This window comes from Colobus angolensis, unplaced genomic scaffold, assembly GCF_000951035.1.
Source record: "Colobus angolensis palliatus isolate OR3802 unplaced genomic scaffold, Cang.pa_1.0 Scaffold27, whole genome shotgun sequence".
NCBI classification, from domain to species: Eukaryota; Metazoa; Chordata; class Mammalia; order Primates; family Cercopithecidae; genus Colobus; species Colobus angolensis.
Window position 1 is genome coordinate 16,060,375 of NW_012115932.1, and position 18,676 is coordinate 16,079,050.

The window sequence follows — 18,676 nt, forward strand, 5'->3', positions numbered from 1 at the left end:
AATTAATTAATTAAATTAAATAAATACTTATGGGTAGTGAGCACACAAAAAGATACACAAATCATTAGTTGTTAGTGAAATGTGAATTAAAACCACAATGAAAAAAACCTGACAGTTGCAAGTGCTGGTGAGGACATGGAGCAACTGGAACTCTTGTACCTCACTGTGATGTAAAATGATCCAGCCCTTTTTGGAACAGTCTGGCAGTTTCTCATAAAGTCAAACATGCACTTAGCATCTGACCCCGAAATGCCAGCAGCTATTCTTCATTGTCTCTTCTTTCAATTCTTGGATTTTTTTTTTCATGGTCTTAGATTTGTAATCTGAATCCTTCTCCTACGTTCTTTGGCCTTAATGGTCTTAGATCAGGGTTTTGCAACTTCAGCGCTACTGACTTTGTGGGTGGAGAATTCTTTATTGTGGGGGCTGCCCTGTGCATTTGTTGTGGGGGTTGTCCTGTGAATTTTAGGAAGTTAGCAGCATCCCTGGCTTCTACCTGCTCAATGCCAGTAGCACCTCTCCTTTGCTTCCCCAGTGGTGACAACCAAAATGTTTCTAGATATTGCCAATTGGCCCCTATGGAACAAAGCAGTCCCTGGTTGAGAATCACTGTCTTAGAAGTCCCAGTAAAATATCTAAAATCTTATTTGTGCCACTTCTGCTTCCACATCAAAGGGTTGCCTTGGAGATGCTATATAACCCTAGTTCAGCATCTGGCTGTGGTGTCTGCCAAAATGCCTTTCGACAGCACCATCTCAGGCATCGTACAATTTAAAGGCCTCATGAGCTTAAAACTGTGCTGTTTCAAGCATGATTTTTTGATTTTCCAGGACAGAAGATTAGAAGCAGCAGTTTAGTAAAGGATTTCTGCCAAAGGCACCGAAAACACTAAGAAACATCACACCATTGACCATGGAGGGCGAAGGCAAAGGAACAGTAAAAGTTGAGTCACATGGGGCCACTTGACAAAGGGACACACGACTTCCATCCATCAGTATCCCCTGAGGACATTCACGTACCAGCACTGCTCTCCTGCTGAGATCTACTGAGAGGCAGGGGCAGGGGAACTGCATTCTGCTGGATGTCAGAAAACCTGCATTCTAGTCCAGCTATGTGTCTTCAGAAAAGTTATTGAACTCGTTAGAGTTCCTTATTTTCTCATCAGGAAAAACAATCTGGCTTTCAACTAAAATTTCTTTAGGGATCCTTTGAGGGTTACAATTCTGTGGTGTTATGGAGATCCAAACTATTTAATAGCTAAATTCTGTTTAATGAATTTTGCCTGGGAAGGCAGGGAAACAGAGTTCTGGAAAGATTTCCTTCAAGACTGGTTAGGTTTGTTTTCAGATTTCAGTGATCTAAGGAGTTACAACTGTCAAGCCAGTTTCTCATGGATGCTAAAGATTACTGGGTTTACAGGAACTGAGTAGCAGACCATCAAGTCCCTACTTACAGAGTTGTGAGAATGTATCCACATTAATTGTATATGTATATATGCATATATACAGGAAGATGTAGTGAATTACTTGAAATTGACATGAATGGCTGGGCGCGGTGGCTCACGCCTGTAATCCCAGCACTTTGAGAGGCCAAGGTGGGCGGATCATGAGGTCAGGAGATTGAGACCATCCTGGTTAACACAGTGAAACCCCGTCTCTACTAAAAATATAAAAAATTAGCCAGGCATGGTGGTGGGTGCCTGTAGTCCCAGCTACTCAGGAGGCTGGGGCAGGAGAATGGCATGAACCCAGGAGGTGGAGCTTGCAGTGAGCCGAGATAGCACCACTGCACTCCAGCCTGGGTGACAGAGTGAGACTCTGTCTCAAAAAAAAAAAAAAGAAATTGACATGAAGAATAAATAGGTCCCTGTTCAACTACCTTGCTAATAATTATTTTTCCTATATACATATCTCCATATTGAAAAGTGATTAGCATGATAAATATTCCACACCAATTGCTGTAATTCTGAAGAGGGTCCCAGGAGGCTTCTCAAATTTTATTTTATTTTATTTTTTTGGTGTGTGTTTTCCATGCCTGAATTTAAATTATGACATGCTCTCTCACACTGAATGGATCGTAGGGAAATGGACAGGTACACTCTTCCTTGCTCTGGGCTGGTTAAAGGAAAGTGCCTATTGCATCTGTGTATGGTCCCCCTCTCCAGCATCCATGTGGGAATTACTCTGTTGCAGCACTGGAATTGCTGATGCATCTGTAGGTAGTTCAGAGGCTGCTCACCTGGGGGGGGTCTCATCCCTTCTAGTTTTGTCCTTCACCCCTGCTGCTGCATCCTGACCACTATGTCAAGGGCAATGAGCCAGACCTCCCATTCCTACTTGGAATTCCTACTTCCTCACCCAGCACCTTGCAGCCCTCACAGAGGTGACCTTTGGAATAGAGAAGGAGTTCTTAGGAGTGTGGAAAAGGCAATGGCAAGACAGTGCCATCTGGGATATCTGGGGTTGCCATGGGGCAAAGCCTCTCACTGGCCTCCTGCCATCGCTATCTGTTACATAAGTGAGCTGCAAAATCAAAGCAAGCAAAGTTTGTCTACACAGAAAGACCAGTAACTGGGACACTATCTTACTAAATGGTGTGAGCCCTGTCCTCCTCAAAAAGCCAAAAGAGTCTGGGTGCAATGGCTCACGCCTGTAATCCCAACATTTTGGGAGGCTGAGGCAGGAGGATCACTTGAGGCCAGGAATTCAAGACCAGCCTGGGCAAATAAGTGAGACCCTCATTCCTACAAAAAAAAAAAAATTTTAAAACATTAGCAGGGTCCCAAATACTCAGGAGGCCTAGGCAGGAGGATCACTTGAGCCCAGGAGTTCAAGGCTGCAGTGACCTGTGATTGCACCACTGCACTCCAGCCTCATCATTTAAAAAAAAAAAAAAAAAAAAGCCAAAAGACCAAAGAAGTTAAGCTTTTTCTTTCCATGAAAACTTCTTGAAGAAAAACACCCATAAAAAAGATATTTTAAAAAACTGAATGTGATTAGAACCCCAGGTGCCAAATCCCACACTCTGCCTCAGCGTTCAGTAGCAGGCTTGAGAACCTTCCTGGAATCCTGCTGGTGAGAAGTCCAACTTTGTTAAGGGCATGTTCTGGGAAAGGGAAGGGTGAGGAGATCTGTGGCTTCCCCCATCACCTCCTAAACTAGGCAACTTCCTCAGTTGCCTCCTCTCTCTTCCACTCTTACAAGTCCTTATACACACACACACACATACACGAGGTGTGCACATGTGACAGGGCGCAGAGCCAAGGAGGGAATGGGCATCTACCCAGCTCTTATTCTGAGCAGATACTGCGTCACCCTGAATGTACTTCTCATTTAATGCTAAAACATCTATGTAAGGACTGGATGGTAACAGGATTATTAAAATAGCACACTCCTGCCTGTGGCCCACTGCCCTACGTGAGCTGGTCTCTGCCTACCTGTCTGATTCCATCTTGTGCCAATCTCCCCTTTGCTTCCTAAGCTCCTGCTACATGGATGGTTTTCCAGCTCTTTGAACACTCCAAGCTCTTTCCCATACCTCAGGGCCTTTGCAGGTGCTGTCCCACCCTCCTGGAAGGTTCTTAGGCCTGCCAGCATCCTTCTGTACTCAGTTTACGTGTCAAACACTGAGAGGCTTTCCCAGACCCATCTAAAGCAGATCTCTCTAGATCTCTAGTCAGCCAGTCTATATGCTTCCCTAGCATGTTGGTAGCTATTTTATTTATTCAATATTGGACTTTTTGTTTGTTTGTCTGGCTTCTTTGGAAATGAACAAATCCAGAAATGAACAGATTTGAGATGGAGTTTTGCTCTTGTTGCGCAGGCTGGATTGCAATGGCGTGATCTCGGCTCACTGTAACCTCTGCCTCCTGGGTTCGAGCAATTCTCCTGCTCAGCCTCCCGAGTAGCTGGGATTAAGGCACCCGCCACCACGCCCGACTAATTATTTTGTATTTTTAGTAAAGATGCGGTTTCACCGTGTTGGCCAGACTGGTTTTGAACTCCTGACCTCAAGTGATCCGCCCGGCTGGGCCTCCCAAAGTTCTGGGATTACAAGTGTGAGTCACAGCGCCCGGCTGCATTAAAATTTATTTTATCTTGATGACTGAGTTTTTGGGTCCTCTGAAATGTGCAGGTATACCTCATTTTTTCATGCTTCACTTTATTACACTTTGCAGATACTGTGATTTTTACAAATTGAAGGTTTGTGGCAACTCTGTGTCGAGCAAGTCTATCAGCGTCATTTTTCCAAAAGCGTGTTCTCACTTCCTGTCCACGTTTTGGTAATTCTCGCAATATTTCACATTTTTTCATTATTATTATCTCTATTATGACGACCTGTGATGAGTGACATCTGATGTCACTACTGTAATTGTTATAGGGTGCCACGAGCCCATATAAGACAGCAAACTTAATCAATAGATGTTGAATGTGACCTGACTGCTCCACAGACTGGCCTTTCCCCTGTCTCTTCCCCTCTCCTCAGGCCTCCCTATTCTCTGAGACACAACGATATTGAAATGAGGCCAATTAATATCCCTACGATGACCTCCAAGTGTTCACGTGAAAGTAGTTGTTGCCATGTCTCTCACTTTAAATCAAAAGCTAGAAATGATGAAGCTTAGTGAGAAAGGCATGGAGAAAACTTACTGGGTCAAAAGCTAGGCCTCCCACACCAGACGGTCAGCCAAGTTGTGAATACAAAGGCGAAGGTTCTCGAAAGATAAAAGTGCTACTCCAATGAACATGAATGATGAGAAAGCAAAACGGCCTATGCTGAGATAAAGTTTGAGTGATCTGGGTAGAAGATAAACCAGTTGCAACACTCCCTTATGCCAAAGCCCAATCCAGGGCAAGGCCCTAACTCTTCAATTCTGTGAAGGCTGAGAGAGGTGAGGAAGCTGAAGAAGAAAGGCTGGAAGCTAGCAGAGGCTGGTTCATGATGTTCAAGAAAAGATGCCAACTCCACAACATGAAAGTGCAAGGTAAAGCAGCAAGTGCTGACGGAGAAGCTGCAGTGAGTTATCCTGAAGACTTAGCTAAGATCATTGATGAAAGTGGCTGCACTAAACAACAGATTTTCAGTGTAGATGAAACAGCTTTCTCTTGGTAGAAGATGCCATTTAGGACTCTCAAAGTTACAGAGAAGTCAATGCCTGGCTTCAAAGCTTCAAAGGACAGGCTGATTCTCTTGTTAGGGGTTAATGCTGATGATGACTTGAAGTTGAAGCCAATGCTCATTTACCATTTTGAAAATCCTAGGGGCCCTTAAGAATCATGCTAAGCTGTGGCCGGACGCGGTGGCTCAAGCCTGTAATCCCAGCACTTTGGGAGGCCGAGACGGGCGGATCACGAGGTCAGGAGATCGAGACCATCCTGGCTAACATGGTGAAACCCCGTCTCTACTAAAAAATACAAAAAACTAGCCAGGCGAGGTGGCGGGCGCCTGTAGTCCCAGCTACTCGGGAGGCTGAGGCAGGAGAATGGCATAAACCCGGGAGGCAGAGCTTGCAGTGAGCTGAGATCCGGCCACTGCACTCCAACCTGGGCGACAGAGCGAGACTCCGTCTCAAAAAAAAAAAAAAAAAAGAATCATGCTAAGCTGGGCGCGGTGGCTCACGCCTGTAATCCCACCACTTTGAGAGGCCAAGGCGGGCAGATCATGAGGTCAGAAGTTCGAGACCAGCCTGGCCAATATGGTGAAACCCCATCTCTAGTAAAAATACAAAAATTAGCCAAGTGTGGTGGTGCACGCCTGTAGTCCCAGCTACTTGGGAGGCTGAGGCAGAATGACTGCTTGAACCCAGGAGGCAGAGGTTGCAGTGAGCTGAGACTGCACCACTGCACTCCAGCCTGGGTGACAGAGCAAGACTCCGTCTCCAAAAAAAAAAAAAAGTCAGGCTAAATCTACTCTGCCTGTGCTCTAAAAATGGTGCCACAAAGCCCAGGTGACAGCACATCTGTGTACAGCATGGTTTACTGAATAGTGACTGGCTTTATTTTTTATTCACTTTATTGCAGGGGTATGGAACCAAACCCGCGGTATCTCCGAGGTACATCTGTGCTTAAGGTGACTGCCTCAACTGCTCAGCTGGCCAGGAGCCCTGGCTCCCATAGGCAGCTGCCCAAGGCCTCTGGGATGCCCCAAATGTCATGCCCACCATGGTAAAGCCTGGAATCTGGGCTCTGAGGTCCTGAGGACCACCCTCAGAGGCTGCTCATCCACTGCTCCCAGCTGGGAGAGGGGACAGCCTGCCCTGGTGTTCCTGCTTGTCTCCGTCCTCCACAAAGGGAGGCATGGGCTGTTCTTTAACACCCAGATGCCTCTCTCCAGAGCAGCCCAAGAGATGTGCCTCAGGACCAGACTCCTCCTTCCACCCTCCCCTTCCCCTTCCAACATGGGGAGGAGGAGGAGGTAGAGAGGGTGGAGCGTAGAGGGCACGCTGTATGTGCCCACCCACCCAGCACCCACTGGCCCTTCTGGGAACAGCATCTCAAATTCCCCTGGGCCACCAGCCCTTCCTTATTCCCTGCTCTTTCTCAGCAGGGGTTGCTAAGCTGGGAGGATGTAAAGGAAGCTGCCTGAGGCCACACGGTGAGGGTCCTAAGCCACAGCAACACAGAGGAAAGCAGAGTTCACAAGATGGAGAAGTGGCTCCTCGTGGTGCAGCTTGGGCACACAGATCCAGGCTCACCTGCTCCCGAGCTCTTCAGTCATACCCCTTTGTTGCCAAGGTGAGGTTGAGTTGGGGCCACAATCACTTGCAACCAAGAAGGCACTAATACTCCAAGCTGCCCCTGCCCCTGCCCAGCACACACTCACCTCTTTTTTCATCAGTTTGAGCTGCTCTTGGAACCTGGCGTAGTCCCGATCCTGCTCCAGGCGGATCCGCTTGGCCTCTTCCCGGCGGCGTACGGCATGGTCTTGCTCCATCTTCTCCACTTGCTGCTTCTGCTGACGCTCCAGGTTCTCTAATTCCACGTCAAAGAACTTCTTCTTGGCCTGAAAGGAGCAGAAATTCCGAGAAATTCAGCAAAGTCACTTTGTACCTAGGAGGGACATGGGGAGTGGGATGGGGAGAACTCAGAGCCTGTGATCAGACCTAGGCTTGAATCCCAGCTCCACCACCCCCTTGCTGTGTGACCCGGGGCAAGTTACTTAATCTGAGTCTCCATTTCCTCATCTGCAAACGGGAGACCAGACCATGTGTTGTTGCACGGTGCTCAGTAAAGGTTATTTCCCCTCTGGAGATCCTCCCATGGGACTCGGGATCACTGTGACCTTCACGGGATTCTGTGTTAACAAGTCACCGCCTAACAAGATCCGGAAGCCTCCAGGAATTGGGCAATTATTGTGAATTACTCTCCACTACCCAATCATTCCCACTATGTAGCTTCCACTGAGAGAACACACAGAGGCAAGAAGCCCTTCAGGGTCCCATCTTTTCTCGCACTCACGTTGATTTCCTGTTCAAAACGTTTGTGCATTTGCTCCAGCTGCAGTTCGTGCTTGTTACTCAGCTGGGTCTGGTTCCGATGCTCTTCCTTCTGGAGCAGCCGAAGCTCTCGGAGTTCCTGGCGCCTGAAAGGTTAAAGGATACAGATATGTCATAGTAAGAAACTGGCCTCAGGGATCACAGTATTTGCAGCTTGGAACACTAAGGGTTGGATCATGGAGCAAAATCACACAAGTCTTGGTCATAGGCATGACTAGAACTCAGGCTTCATTTGATATTTATTGACAGACAAAACCTTAATAATAAATAAAGGGTACCTACAAATCAATAAAAAGGAAGACTATCCTAACCAAAAAAAGTGGCAAAGAACATGAACAGACATGAAGCAAAAGATAAAAAGAAATTTTAGAATCACCTATATAGATGTAAAAGACAAATTAAAAAGAAACCACAATTTTATGATGTAGAAAACATGATGCAGAAAATCTGATGTAGAAACTACATTTTCGTGTTGTAGAAAATTTGACGGTAGAAACTCGTACATTTCTGGAGGACAATTTGGTAATAAGTTTATGTCTTTTGACACAGTAGTTTCACTTCTGGATGCTGATTTTAAAGAAATATTTATAGATGCACAAGACCACTGAATAACAATAGTCAGCCAGGCATCATGGCTCACACCTGTAATCCCAGCACTTTGGGAGGCCAAAGCAGAAGAATCACCTGAGGTCTGGAGTTCGAGACCAGCCTGGCCAACACGGCGAAACCCCACCTCTACTAAAAATACAAAAATTAGCTGGACATAGTGGCATGCACCTGTACTCCCAGCTACTCAGGAGGCTGAGGCAGGAGAATCACTTGAACCTGGGAGGTGGAGGTTGTAGTGAGCTGAGATCATGCCATTGCACTCCAGCCTGGGCTACAAGAGCGAAACTCCATCTCAACACCACCACCACAAAAAAAAAAGAAAAAAAAAAGAATATGCAGTTATTTAAAATCAATGTTATTTAGTAAAAAATTGGAAGCAAATGTCCATCAATATAGGTCTATGTAAATAAAGTACATCGGTATGATGGAATTCTATACAACCTTAAAAAAATCAAGTTTTAGAAAATGTTTAATTACATAAGGAAACATCTATTAAAAATAAAAATAATTCGGCCAGGCACGGTGGCTCACACCTGTAATCCCAGCACTTTGGGAGGCCGAGGAGGGCAGATCACCTGAGGTCGGGAGTTCAAGACCAACCTGACCAATGTGGAGAACCCCATCTCTACTAAAAATACAAAATTAGCCAGGCGTGGTGGTGCATGCCTGTAATCCCAGCTACTCGGGAGGCTGAGGCAGAATCACCTAAACCCAGGAGGCGGAGTCTGTAGTGAGCCGAGATTGTGCCATTGCACTCCAGCCTGGGCAACAACAGCAAAACTCTGTCTCAAATAATAATAATAATATTTATGAACAGATATGGAATAATCTCTAGGTTAAAAAAAAGCAAGACATTAAAGAATAGGTCTCTTATGCCATCTTATCTGGGAGAAAAAAGGACAACAATATCTGTTCACACATATATGTATTGTTTACTTTTCTAGTATCTCTGGAAGGATTAAATCATAAAACATTAACGCAGGAAAGAGAACTGGATTTCTGGTAGGAAAATGAGGGAGGAAAATTTTTCACTGTTTATCTTCTTTCTTTTTTTAAAAAAATTTTGAACCATGACCTTATACAGGTCGAGTATCCTTTACTGAAAAAGCTTGGGACCAAAAGTGTTTTGGGTTTCAGATTTTGTTAGATTTTAGAATATTATACTTACTGAACAAGCAACCCTAATCTGAAAATCTGAAGTCCGAAATGTTCCAGTGAGAATCTGATGTCAGTGCTCAAAAAGTTGCAGATTTTGGAGCATTTTGGATTTTGGATTTTTTGATTTGGGATGTTCAACCTTTATTACTTGCTAAAAAATAAAAATTTTATGTAGGCCATGCGTGGTGGCCCATGCCTATAATCCCAGCACTTTGGGAGGCCGAATTGGGAGGATCACTTGAGCTCAGAAGTTCGAGAGCAGCCTGGGCAACACAGTGAGACCTCATCTCTGCCCAAAAGACAAAAATTAACTGGGCATGGGGGTGCATCTGTGTGGTCCCAGCTACTTAAAAGGCTGAGGCTGGAAGATTACTTGAGCCCAGGAGGTCCAGGCTGCAGTGGGCCATGACTATGCCACTTGTACTCCAGCCTGAGCAACAGAGCAAGATCCTGTGTTAAAAAAAGAAAAAAAATTGACCTAAGCCACATGCCCTAATTTTATATCTATATTGCCAGTATGTATATGTGTGTACTCACAGAAAAAATATTGGAGGGATAAGCCCCAAGCGTTAACCATGTTTCTTAATGAGCAAATCCATTAAAAATTGCTATGTAGGCCGGGTGTGGTGGCTCACACCTGTAATCCCAGCACTTTGGGAGGCCGAGGTTGGCGGATCATTTGAGGTCAGTTCAAAACCAGCCTGGCCAACATGGTGAAACCCCATCTACAAAAAATACAAAAATTAGCCAGGTGCGGTGGTGCACGCCTGTAATCCCAGCTACTCGGAGGCTGAGGCAGGAGAATGGTGTGAATCTGGGAGGCAGAGGCTGCAGTGAGCCGAGATTGTGCCACTGCACTCTGTCAGACTCTGTTTCAAAAAAAAAAAAAAAGAAAAAAGAAAAAAGAAAAAATTGCTACATGTTATTTATATAATCAGAAAAAAAGAAAATCAAACTACTACAGAAAGAACCTGGGCCTCCTGACTGAACTGGGGGCTCCTGGCGGCCTCTTGGGGTCAGGGTCCTTGAGGCCTGTGTCCTAGTCCAGTGCAGCGCCATGCTGATTCCCATGAGGCCACGCTCTGACCCCAGCGGCCTTCCTCATGGCTCGGAGGGACCATAACTGCTTACAGAACTGCCCCCCAAGAGCAGCACAAGGAGGGGTTGGGCAGTGCGGTGAGGCCAAGCACATTCTCTGAATCTAGGCTCAGTCAGCTTTCCAGCTGGGTGACCTCTTGGAGAGTCACTCATCCTCGTGGCACTCATTCCCTCCTCTGCAAAATGAGGCTAACGATCTTTACCTCTTGGGTCCTTTGAGGGATAAATGAGATGACACAGGTCAGATGCCCACGTGGCACATGACCAGCACTCTGTAAGTGGCAACTGCTCGAATTCTACCAAGGAAGAAGAGGCAATGGCTGCCCTGACTCTGGGAAAAGCCAGAGGTGCTTTCTCCAGCCACAGAGGGAAGACTGAGCCTCTGCTTCTCTGGAAAGCGAGAAGAGAAGAGGCAGTTTTCGAGAGTGTTAATGAGGAAATGGAAATCCTGACTCAAGAGAAACTAAGGTTTAGAGAAGAACTGACAAAAAGCATAAAAAGGAGTACAGAAAGAAGGCAGGCAGCCAGACTGTAGCACTCCCTGGCCCACCTGTGCTCTCAGAAGAAAAGGCAGGCAAGGAGAAGACCAGGGCTCAAAGGCAAGGGAATGGCAGAAGTGGTTTTAGGGAGGGACAGGAAGAGCTCTGCCTGGAAGCCTCGTCAGTCTGGGAATGTGATAAATGCTCAACCACATAGTTCAAAAGCCGAGGTGTGACCCAATTCTCCAAAAATGCCAGGGGTCAGGTATGCCCAGGGGCCTGGGCCAGCAGGGAATGATCGGGGACATCCACACCCCTGGGGTCTGGCAGCCTGGCCTGGTTTACAACTGCTCAGACCTCCAGACCTTGGCAGGCAAACGAGAAAATCCTGATTCCTGACGAGCACCTCTTCACCTCCTCCAAGTCTCACCTTTTGACCCTGAGTAGCACACAGCGGCTCTGCTTAGGAGGTGGGTGGGGACCCACAGCCAAGGCCAGAGAGCACTGCTTCTTCATGGGGTGTGGCCAATCTACAATTTTATCCCTGGGAACTTCAACTGCCCAGAGGGGAGGTGATGAAAACCCACCTCTTGAGGCTGAAGCTCAGAGTCCAGAGTGCCTCTGAGGTGACCATTAGAACATCTGCCAAAACAACCTGTGCCCTAGCCTCCCAATCCACACAGATGACACCAGTGTGTGCGTGTGTGTGTGTGTGTGTGTGTGTGTGTGTGTGTGTGGTGTATGCAGATACCACACTAACAAGTGAAAAATCTGTCTTTCCTCTTCCTGTTCCCAGAGGGAGAAGTGATCCAGAACATTTAAAACTCCTTTTATTTGGTTTTGGCTTATTTATCTATTTATTTTTATTTTTATTTTGAGACAGAATCTCACTCTGTTGCCCAGGCTGGAGTGTAGTGGCACAATCCTGGCTCACTGTAACCTCCGCCTCCTGGATTCAAGTGATTCTCCTGTCTCAACCTCCCGAGTAGCTGGGATTACAGACGCCCGTCACCACGCCTGGCTAATTTTTGAATTTTTAGTAGAGACCAGGTTTTGCCATGTTGGCCAGGCTTGTCTCGAACTCCTGACCTCAGGTGATCCATTCGCCTAGGTCTCCCAAAGTGCTGGGATTACAGGTGTGAGCCAATGCGCCTGGCTTATGCTTTTATTTTTTACAATTTAGTTTTAAAATTTATTTTTGAGAGACAGGGTCTTGCTCTATTGCCCAGGCTGGAGTGTGGTGGCATGATCACAGCTCACTGCAGCCTTGACCTCCTAGGCTCAAGTGATCCTCCCACCTCAACCTCCTGAGTAGCTGGGACTACAGGTATGTGCCCAGCTAATTTTAAAATTTTTTGTAGAGACACTATGTTGCCCAGGATGGTCTCGAATTCCTGGGCTCAAGCAATCCCCTCACTTCAGCCTCCCAAAGTGCTGAAATGACAGGTGTGTGCTGCTGTGCCCAGCTGCATGCTTATGCTTTTAAAAGAATATGAATATCGCCGGGCGCGGTGGCTCAAGCCTGTAATCCCAGCACTTTGGGAGGCCGAGACGGGCGGATCACGAGGTCAGGAGATCGAGACCATCCTGGCTAACACGGTGAAACCCTGTCTCTACTAAAAAATACAAAAAACTAGCCGGGCGACGTGGCGGGCGCCTGTAGTCCCAGCTACTCGGGAGGCTGAGGCAGGAGAATGGCGTGAACCTCGGAGGCGGAGCTTGCGGTGAGCTGAGATCCGGCCACTGCACTCCAGCCTGGGTGATAGCGGGACTCGGTCTCAAAAAAAAAAAAAAAAAAAGAATATGAATATTAGGCCGAGCATGGTGGCTCACACCTGTAATTCCAGCACTTTGGGAGGCCGAGGCGGGCAAATCACAAGGTCAGGAGTTCAAGACCAGCCTGGCCAATATGGTGAAACGCCATCTCTACTAAAAATACAAAAATTAGCGGGGCGTGGTGGTGGGCACCTGTAGTCCCAGCTACTCAGGAGGCTAAGGCAGGAGAATCACTTGAACCCAGGAGGCAGAGGTTGCACTACGCTGAGATCGCACCACTGCATTCCAGCCTGAGCGACAGAGCAAGACTCTGTTTCAAAAAATAAAAACAAACAAATAAAATTTTAAAAATTTTAATTCACATGTATAAAAACATGTGATTAATGTTCCAGAAATTTTCTCTACACTAATCATGAATTTACCCTGCAAAGGCCTGGTCCCCAGGGAACTCCATGGCTCCACGGCCTCCCTAAGTGTTAAGCTCCCCCAACCCTTGCCAGCTATACGGTCCAGTGAAACCTGAAGGAATTCTCACACAGACAGACCCAGTTAGAATCCCAGCTTTACCCACACCCAACTGGAAGACCCGGGGCAAGTGACTTACTTGCCCAGAAACAGTGTTTCCTCCTTTGTTTACAAAATGTGGAAATAGGGTCTCCCGAAGGAGGGCTGCAAGTGGGGGATGAAGAACTGAAAAGTATAAAGATGGATTCCAGCAAACAGCTTCGCCTCACACCTTCCTCCCCATTCCAATCCTTCACCAGCTCACTGGTTTTGCCTCCAAAATGTAGGTCAAATCTGACCATGTTTTTCCCACTTCCTGGCCACTGCCCCAGCCTGAGCCCAGAGCCTGCCCAGAGAGTCAAGATCTCCCTGTCTCCCTCCACCAGTCCCCCTTAAAGAAGCTGAGTAGTTATTACTCAGGGTCTCAGCAACTGCAGTTTCCCTTGGGCTCCCCGAGCTCTCCTCCTCTTATCCTTTAGGGCTGGCTCAGGGGCTTCCCTTGGAGCAGCCTTCCCCACTCCAAGCACTCACCATCATGTCACCTGTTACTTCCTTCATGGCACGTAGGACAATCAGGGATTATCTTGTGTACTGTATGTTGGCCCATTAGGTGTTAAGTTCTACAAGGGCAATGGCCTTATCTATTTGGGTCACCACCTTGTCTCCAACCTGGTGGGTTGGTGGATACATAGATGGATAGATGGATGAATGGTTAGGTAGATAGGTGGAGGGATGAATGGGTAGATGGGTGGGTGGGTGGATGGATGGGTGACTGGGTGGATGACTGGGTGGACAGATGGAAAGGTAGATAGGGAGTAGGTAAATAGAGGGATGGATAGATAAATGGATGGAAGAATAAATGGATGGATGGGTGATTGGGTGGATGGATAAACAGATGGATACTTGGGAAGATGGAGGGAAGGATGGAATGGTGAGTGAGTAGATGGATGGGTGGATGGTTAGATGGATAAATGGAAGGTGAGTGAGTGGGTAGATGAATGAGTGGATGACTGGATGGATGGATGAATGGATGGATGGATGGATGGATGGATGGATGAACGGATGAATGGATGAATGGATGGGTGAACGACTGGGTGGATAGATGGACAGGCAGATAGCTGAGTAGGTGGATAGATGAGTGGATAAATGAATGGAAGGATGGATGATTAAGTAGATGGGTAGATGAATGGGTGCACAGTTGGATGGATGGATGGAAAGGTGAGTGGGTAGATGGATGGGTGGAGGGGTGAGTGGGTGGAAGAGTGGGTAGACAGATGGGTGGATAGATGAATAGATACATAGGTGAACAGGTGGATAGATGGGTGAATAAATGAATGGACGGGTGGATAGATAGATGAATGGTTGGATAGATGGGGGAGTGCAGGATCTAAGGCAAAATGAGTTTCCTTTTGTCTCCTTGATTCCCCCACTTCATGCTGTAGACAGACAGCCCTCTCACCAAAAGGGCCAATGCCCACTCCTCTTACCATAGCCCCACCCTCTTACCACCATTGGTGGCCCTTCCCAGGCTTGCCTGAGAAATCTCATCTCTTCATCCTTCTTCTCATCTTCGCTGATGATCTTGGAGGTGGTGATGCTCACCTCCACACCATCCACCACAAATTTGCGTGTCCGCTTGAGGGTTTTTTTGTGCAGCTTCGGGTCCTGGCCAGGGAAAACCATTAGACAAGTCTCAGAATTGCAGCTAAGGACCACCTGCCATGACAGGTGAGGCCACAGCTCTGCTGGGCCCACAGCTTCAGCACCACCCCCAGAGAGATGTAGCCATCCATCTTCCCTCTTGCCTCAACTTAACCTAGGAGCCGGAGGGTCTGAGCTTATTCCCTTGCCTTTCCCAGGTCTCAGTCTTCGGACACTGTGCTGAGGCCTCCCCCACCTTGCTGCCAGCACCTCTCATGCATCCAGGACATGGTGTGAGAAAGAGCTGCGTTCTAACCCTCACTCCACCACTTACTGGCTCTGTGTCTCTGGGCCAGCTTCTCGTCCTGTCTGAGCCTCAGCTTCCTCACCTGTTCAGGGAGGATAATCACACTACTTGCCTCCCAGGGTGGTTGTGAAGATCCAATGAGAGAACACACGGTGGATCCACAGAGCAGTGCCCACTCCCCACACATGTTCCATGCTTGGCATTTCTTTCTCACGGTTATTATTGCAGACCACACACAACCCTCGCACACGGTGCCAAAATCCCAAGGAACTCAAAAATTAAAGGCTCTTTTCATAACTGGTTTGGTAGCCAAAGCTGACTTGGCCTGAACCTGCTGGGAGCCACCATGAGATTATGCATCATCGTGATATTTTACTGTGAGGAATCGTACATGCCACAAGTGGTTGTGCAGGTGCCACCCGGAATCCTGGAGGTGTCAGTGTGTCATAATACGTGGTTCCCTCTGGAAGTTCTCAGCTCTGATTCTGAAGGTGTCCCCATAACCCTCCCACTCTGCCCACTGCCTCTGGCCTCTTGGCTGATTTCAAAAGCTCCTTTTTTTTAAGATGGTGTCTCGCTCTGTCGCCCAGGCTGGAGTGCAGTGGCGCAGTCTCAGCTCACGGCAACCTCCGCCTCCCGGGTTCAAGCGATTCTCCTGCCTTAGCCTCCTGAGTAGCTGGGATTACAGGCCTGCGCCACCACACCCGGCTAATTTTTTTGGGGGGGGGGCAGGCAGGGACAGAGTCTTACTCTATTGGCAGGCTCGAGTGCAGTGGCGTGACCTTGGCTCACTGAAACCTCTGCCTCCCAGATTCAAGCAATTCTCCTGCCTCAGCCTCCCGAGTAGCTGGGACTACAGGTGCCTGCCACCACGCCCGGCTAACTTTTGTATTTTTAGTAGAGACAGGGTTTCACCATGTTGGCCAGGATGGTCTCGATCTCTTTACTTCGTGATCCGCCCGCCTCGGCCTCCCAAAGTGCAGGATTACAGGCATGAGCTAATTACATGGCCATGCCAGGCTAATTTTTTAATTTTTTTTTTTTAGTAGAGACAGGGTTTCACCATGTTGGTAAGGCTGGTCTTGAACTCCTGACCTCGTGATCCACCCACCTCGGCCTCCCAAAGTCCTGAGATTACAGGCGACAGCCACAGCGCCCGGCCCAAAGACTCTTTTTGGTGTAGCCCAGCCCTTTTCCTACCAAAGGGCCTCCCAGCCCCTGAAAGAAGAGTGAGGAACCAGCGTGGCAGGATGCTGAGCCCCACTCCTGCTGAGTCGAGAGGGGCAGACTGTTCTTGCTCCCTGAAGTCTGGGCCCCTGTCTCCTGCCCATGGCACCTCGCCCAGGGGCGCTGGACAGCATCAGCATAGACCCAGCATGCCCGACTCTCGTCTCTCTATGGTGGCCAGCTCACATGTGCCAGGACCCAGGCAGGATGGGTCAGACCAGTGGTGAGAAGTGGAGGCTGGCAGGAGCGAGAGCGGAGGCGAAGAAAGGGCATCCACAGCCACAGCCCTCTGCTGAGAACTGCTCCTGGCCAGGGGGCCTCCACCCATGAAGAACACGCTCCTAGTCACGCCCAGGGGTGCTGGCGCAGCGGGGGACTCTCATTAGAACAGCCTGAGGTCCCTGACACACTGCAGTCAACCAGGAACATTCTCCACAGCCTTGAGAAGAGCAGGGGAGCCCCTGCTCTAGGTGGGTCTGTCTCATTAAAAAGCCAAACAAAAAACCCTTTTGTTCACCTAGTGTCTTTAGGATGAAAAGTGGCAGGATACCTGTCGGAAGGAAGACGCTACTCATAGATAACAGCTGCTGTGCATGCTTGTCACGTGGCCTGTTGGAACTGCGCTTCCCTTCCCTGCCTAAAGCTGATTGGCCGTTGCGGCTCTTGTCACTCCCCTTTGCTTAGCAAATATGTTCGAGTCTCTACTGCGTGTTTTTCACCAACTAAATTTGGGAAGGAAAAACAAAACCATACAGTATTTCCTCTAAAATGAGCCTTGGGTAGAGGGTCAGGTGACCCATCGTGAGTTTAGTAACACCCTGGGATTTATCGGGGAGGCCAGGAAAGGAGTCAGCCCCTTCCAGCTGCCTAAGAAGGAGGAGGCCGTGGCTCCCACTGGGAGAGTTTAGAGTTCGGAGCCTAGGGTCTGACCACCTTCCCACTCCAGGGCCTGGGCTGGCTCCTCACTTCTCTGAGCCTCCATCAGCTTATCTGTAATGTGAGAGGATGAAGGAGGCTGTCTGTTTTTTTTAAAGCACTTGTACAGGGTTCGCCTCACGCCCAGGCCTCTAGTGCGGTGGCTACTGTCATTCACAACACTGCCCACCTCCAGAAAGGCCCGGGAGGCAGGAAAGACAGCTTTGAGCTATTTCCTTAGTTGGATTTACCAGGTACCAGCTGGGTCTCATGGTTGACCTCCCAATGACAGCAATTCATTTGTAGCTAAGGCCTGAGAGTTCTCGCTCCCAAATTTTACCAGCGCATTTTACCAAGCTTTGAAATTTAAACCCAGACCAACTGCTTGACGTTCCTAAATCCCACACTGAACTCAGATATTCTGGAAATTAAACTATGAATCAAACCAAAACTCCCTAATGAACCACTTAAAATGCAAGAAAGCCCCTAAACGCTTTTGAAAGCAAAATGAAGCTGCAGAACATCCTGCAATGGTCTCGCTGCAAGTCCGTGGTGGGAGAGGCGGCGTTACCTTGATGGACAGAGAGCCCATGTCTTTGTTCAGTGACAGGTCGGCGGAGAGATTGGTACCGTAGTCCATGCTCTCAGAGGTGCACAGGCTGCTACAGTCCGAGTCCCTCTTGGAAGGGCCTGGAGCTGCCTGGGCAGGGGGCTCCAGGCTGCCATTGGCCAGCTTCTCCCCACCCAAGGTCTCCAAGGCGCTGCTATTGGGCCGGCTCTGGCTGGTCTTTTGAGATCTGTTGGCTGCTGGGCTGAGGTCCCCACCCTGCTCAGCAACTTGCTTCTCCTGGGCTACCTGAATCCTGGCATCCATTGACACAGGTCGGGACTTCCGCAGGGGCACAGGCACTGCTAGGCCGTTCTCATTTCCAGGGGCCACGATTGGGGCGCTGGTGGTTTGGGGGGATTCGTCCCCAGAGGGCTGGCTGCAGGGCTCATTCACACTGTCCTGAGACTGGCTGGGTGCCAGCGCGGTGGAAGATGACTCCGTGAGAGGCTTGTCGGCATTGACGCTTGGCGGACTCACTTCAGAGGAGTTCTGAGTATGGTTCTCCAGAGTCTAGGAGAAAAAAAAGATAGTCAAGGCCATGCTGCTGTATGTTCAAGGCAAGAGTCAGAGATGCAATGGAGAGAGTCGGACACCCTCAAGATGAAGTGGGCCAGGGCCAAGAAAGGAGAGCAGACATCTCCCTAGCCATGGTCTTTACCACTCCCTACTGCCTAACCATAAAAAATTACTATTTATTTTGAGGCATAGCAATCTCCTCGCTATCTCCAATCTTAGCTGAATGTAATAGCTGTTATTCTTCCTAGGAGGCAGCTGTGGCCAGCTGGCCAGCTCATGGCCCATAGGGAGGGGTCAGTGGCCACTCCATTCCAGCCAATTGTGATAATGTGGGAAAATGG

The 18,676-nt window shown here is 48.4% G+C and overlaps 1 protein-coding gene across 2 annotated transcripts in view; it reads right to left on the minus strand.

Moving 5' to 3' along the window:
- STK10 (serine/threonine kinase 10) overlaps nt 1-18,676 on the minus strand; it is an 87,105-nt gene that overhangs the window by 31,956 nt on the left and 36,473 nt on the right. The window contains exons 1-4 of one of the 2 annotated variants that reach the window (XM_011947792.1): nt 17,781-18,342; nt 14,654-14,784; nt 7,458-7,581; nt 6,823-7,002 (exon numbers count right to left, since the gene is read on the minus strand). In XM_011947792.1, coding sequence (XP_011803182.1) covers nt 6,823-7,002; nt 7,458-7,581; nt 14,654-14,784; nt 17,781-18,083 — 738 coding nt within the window. In that variant the 5' untranslated portion in view covers nt 18,084-18,342. Of the gene's footprint in view, nt 1-6,822; nt 7,003-7,457; nt 7,582-14,653; nt 14,785-17,780; nt 18,343-18,676 lie in introns of those variants that run through there. The other variant, XM_011947791.1, reaches the window with a different exon arrangement.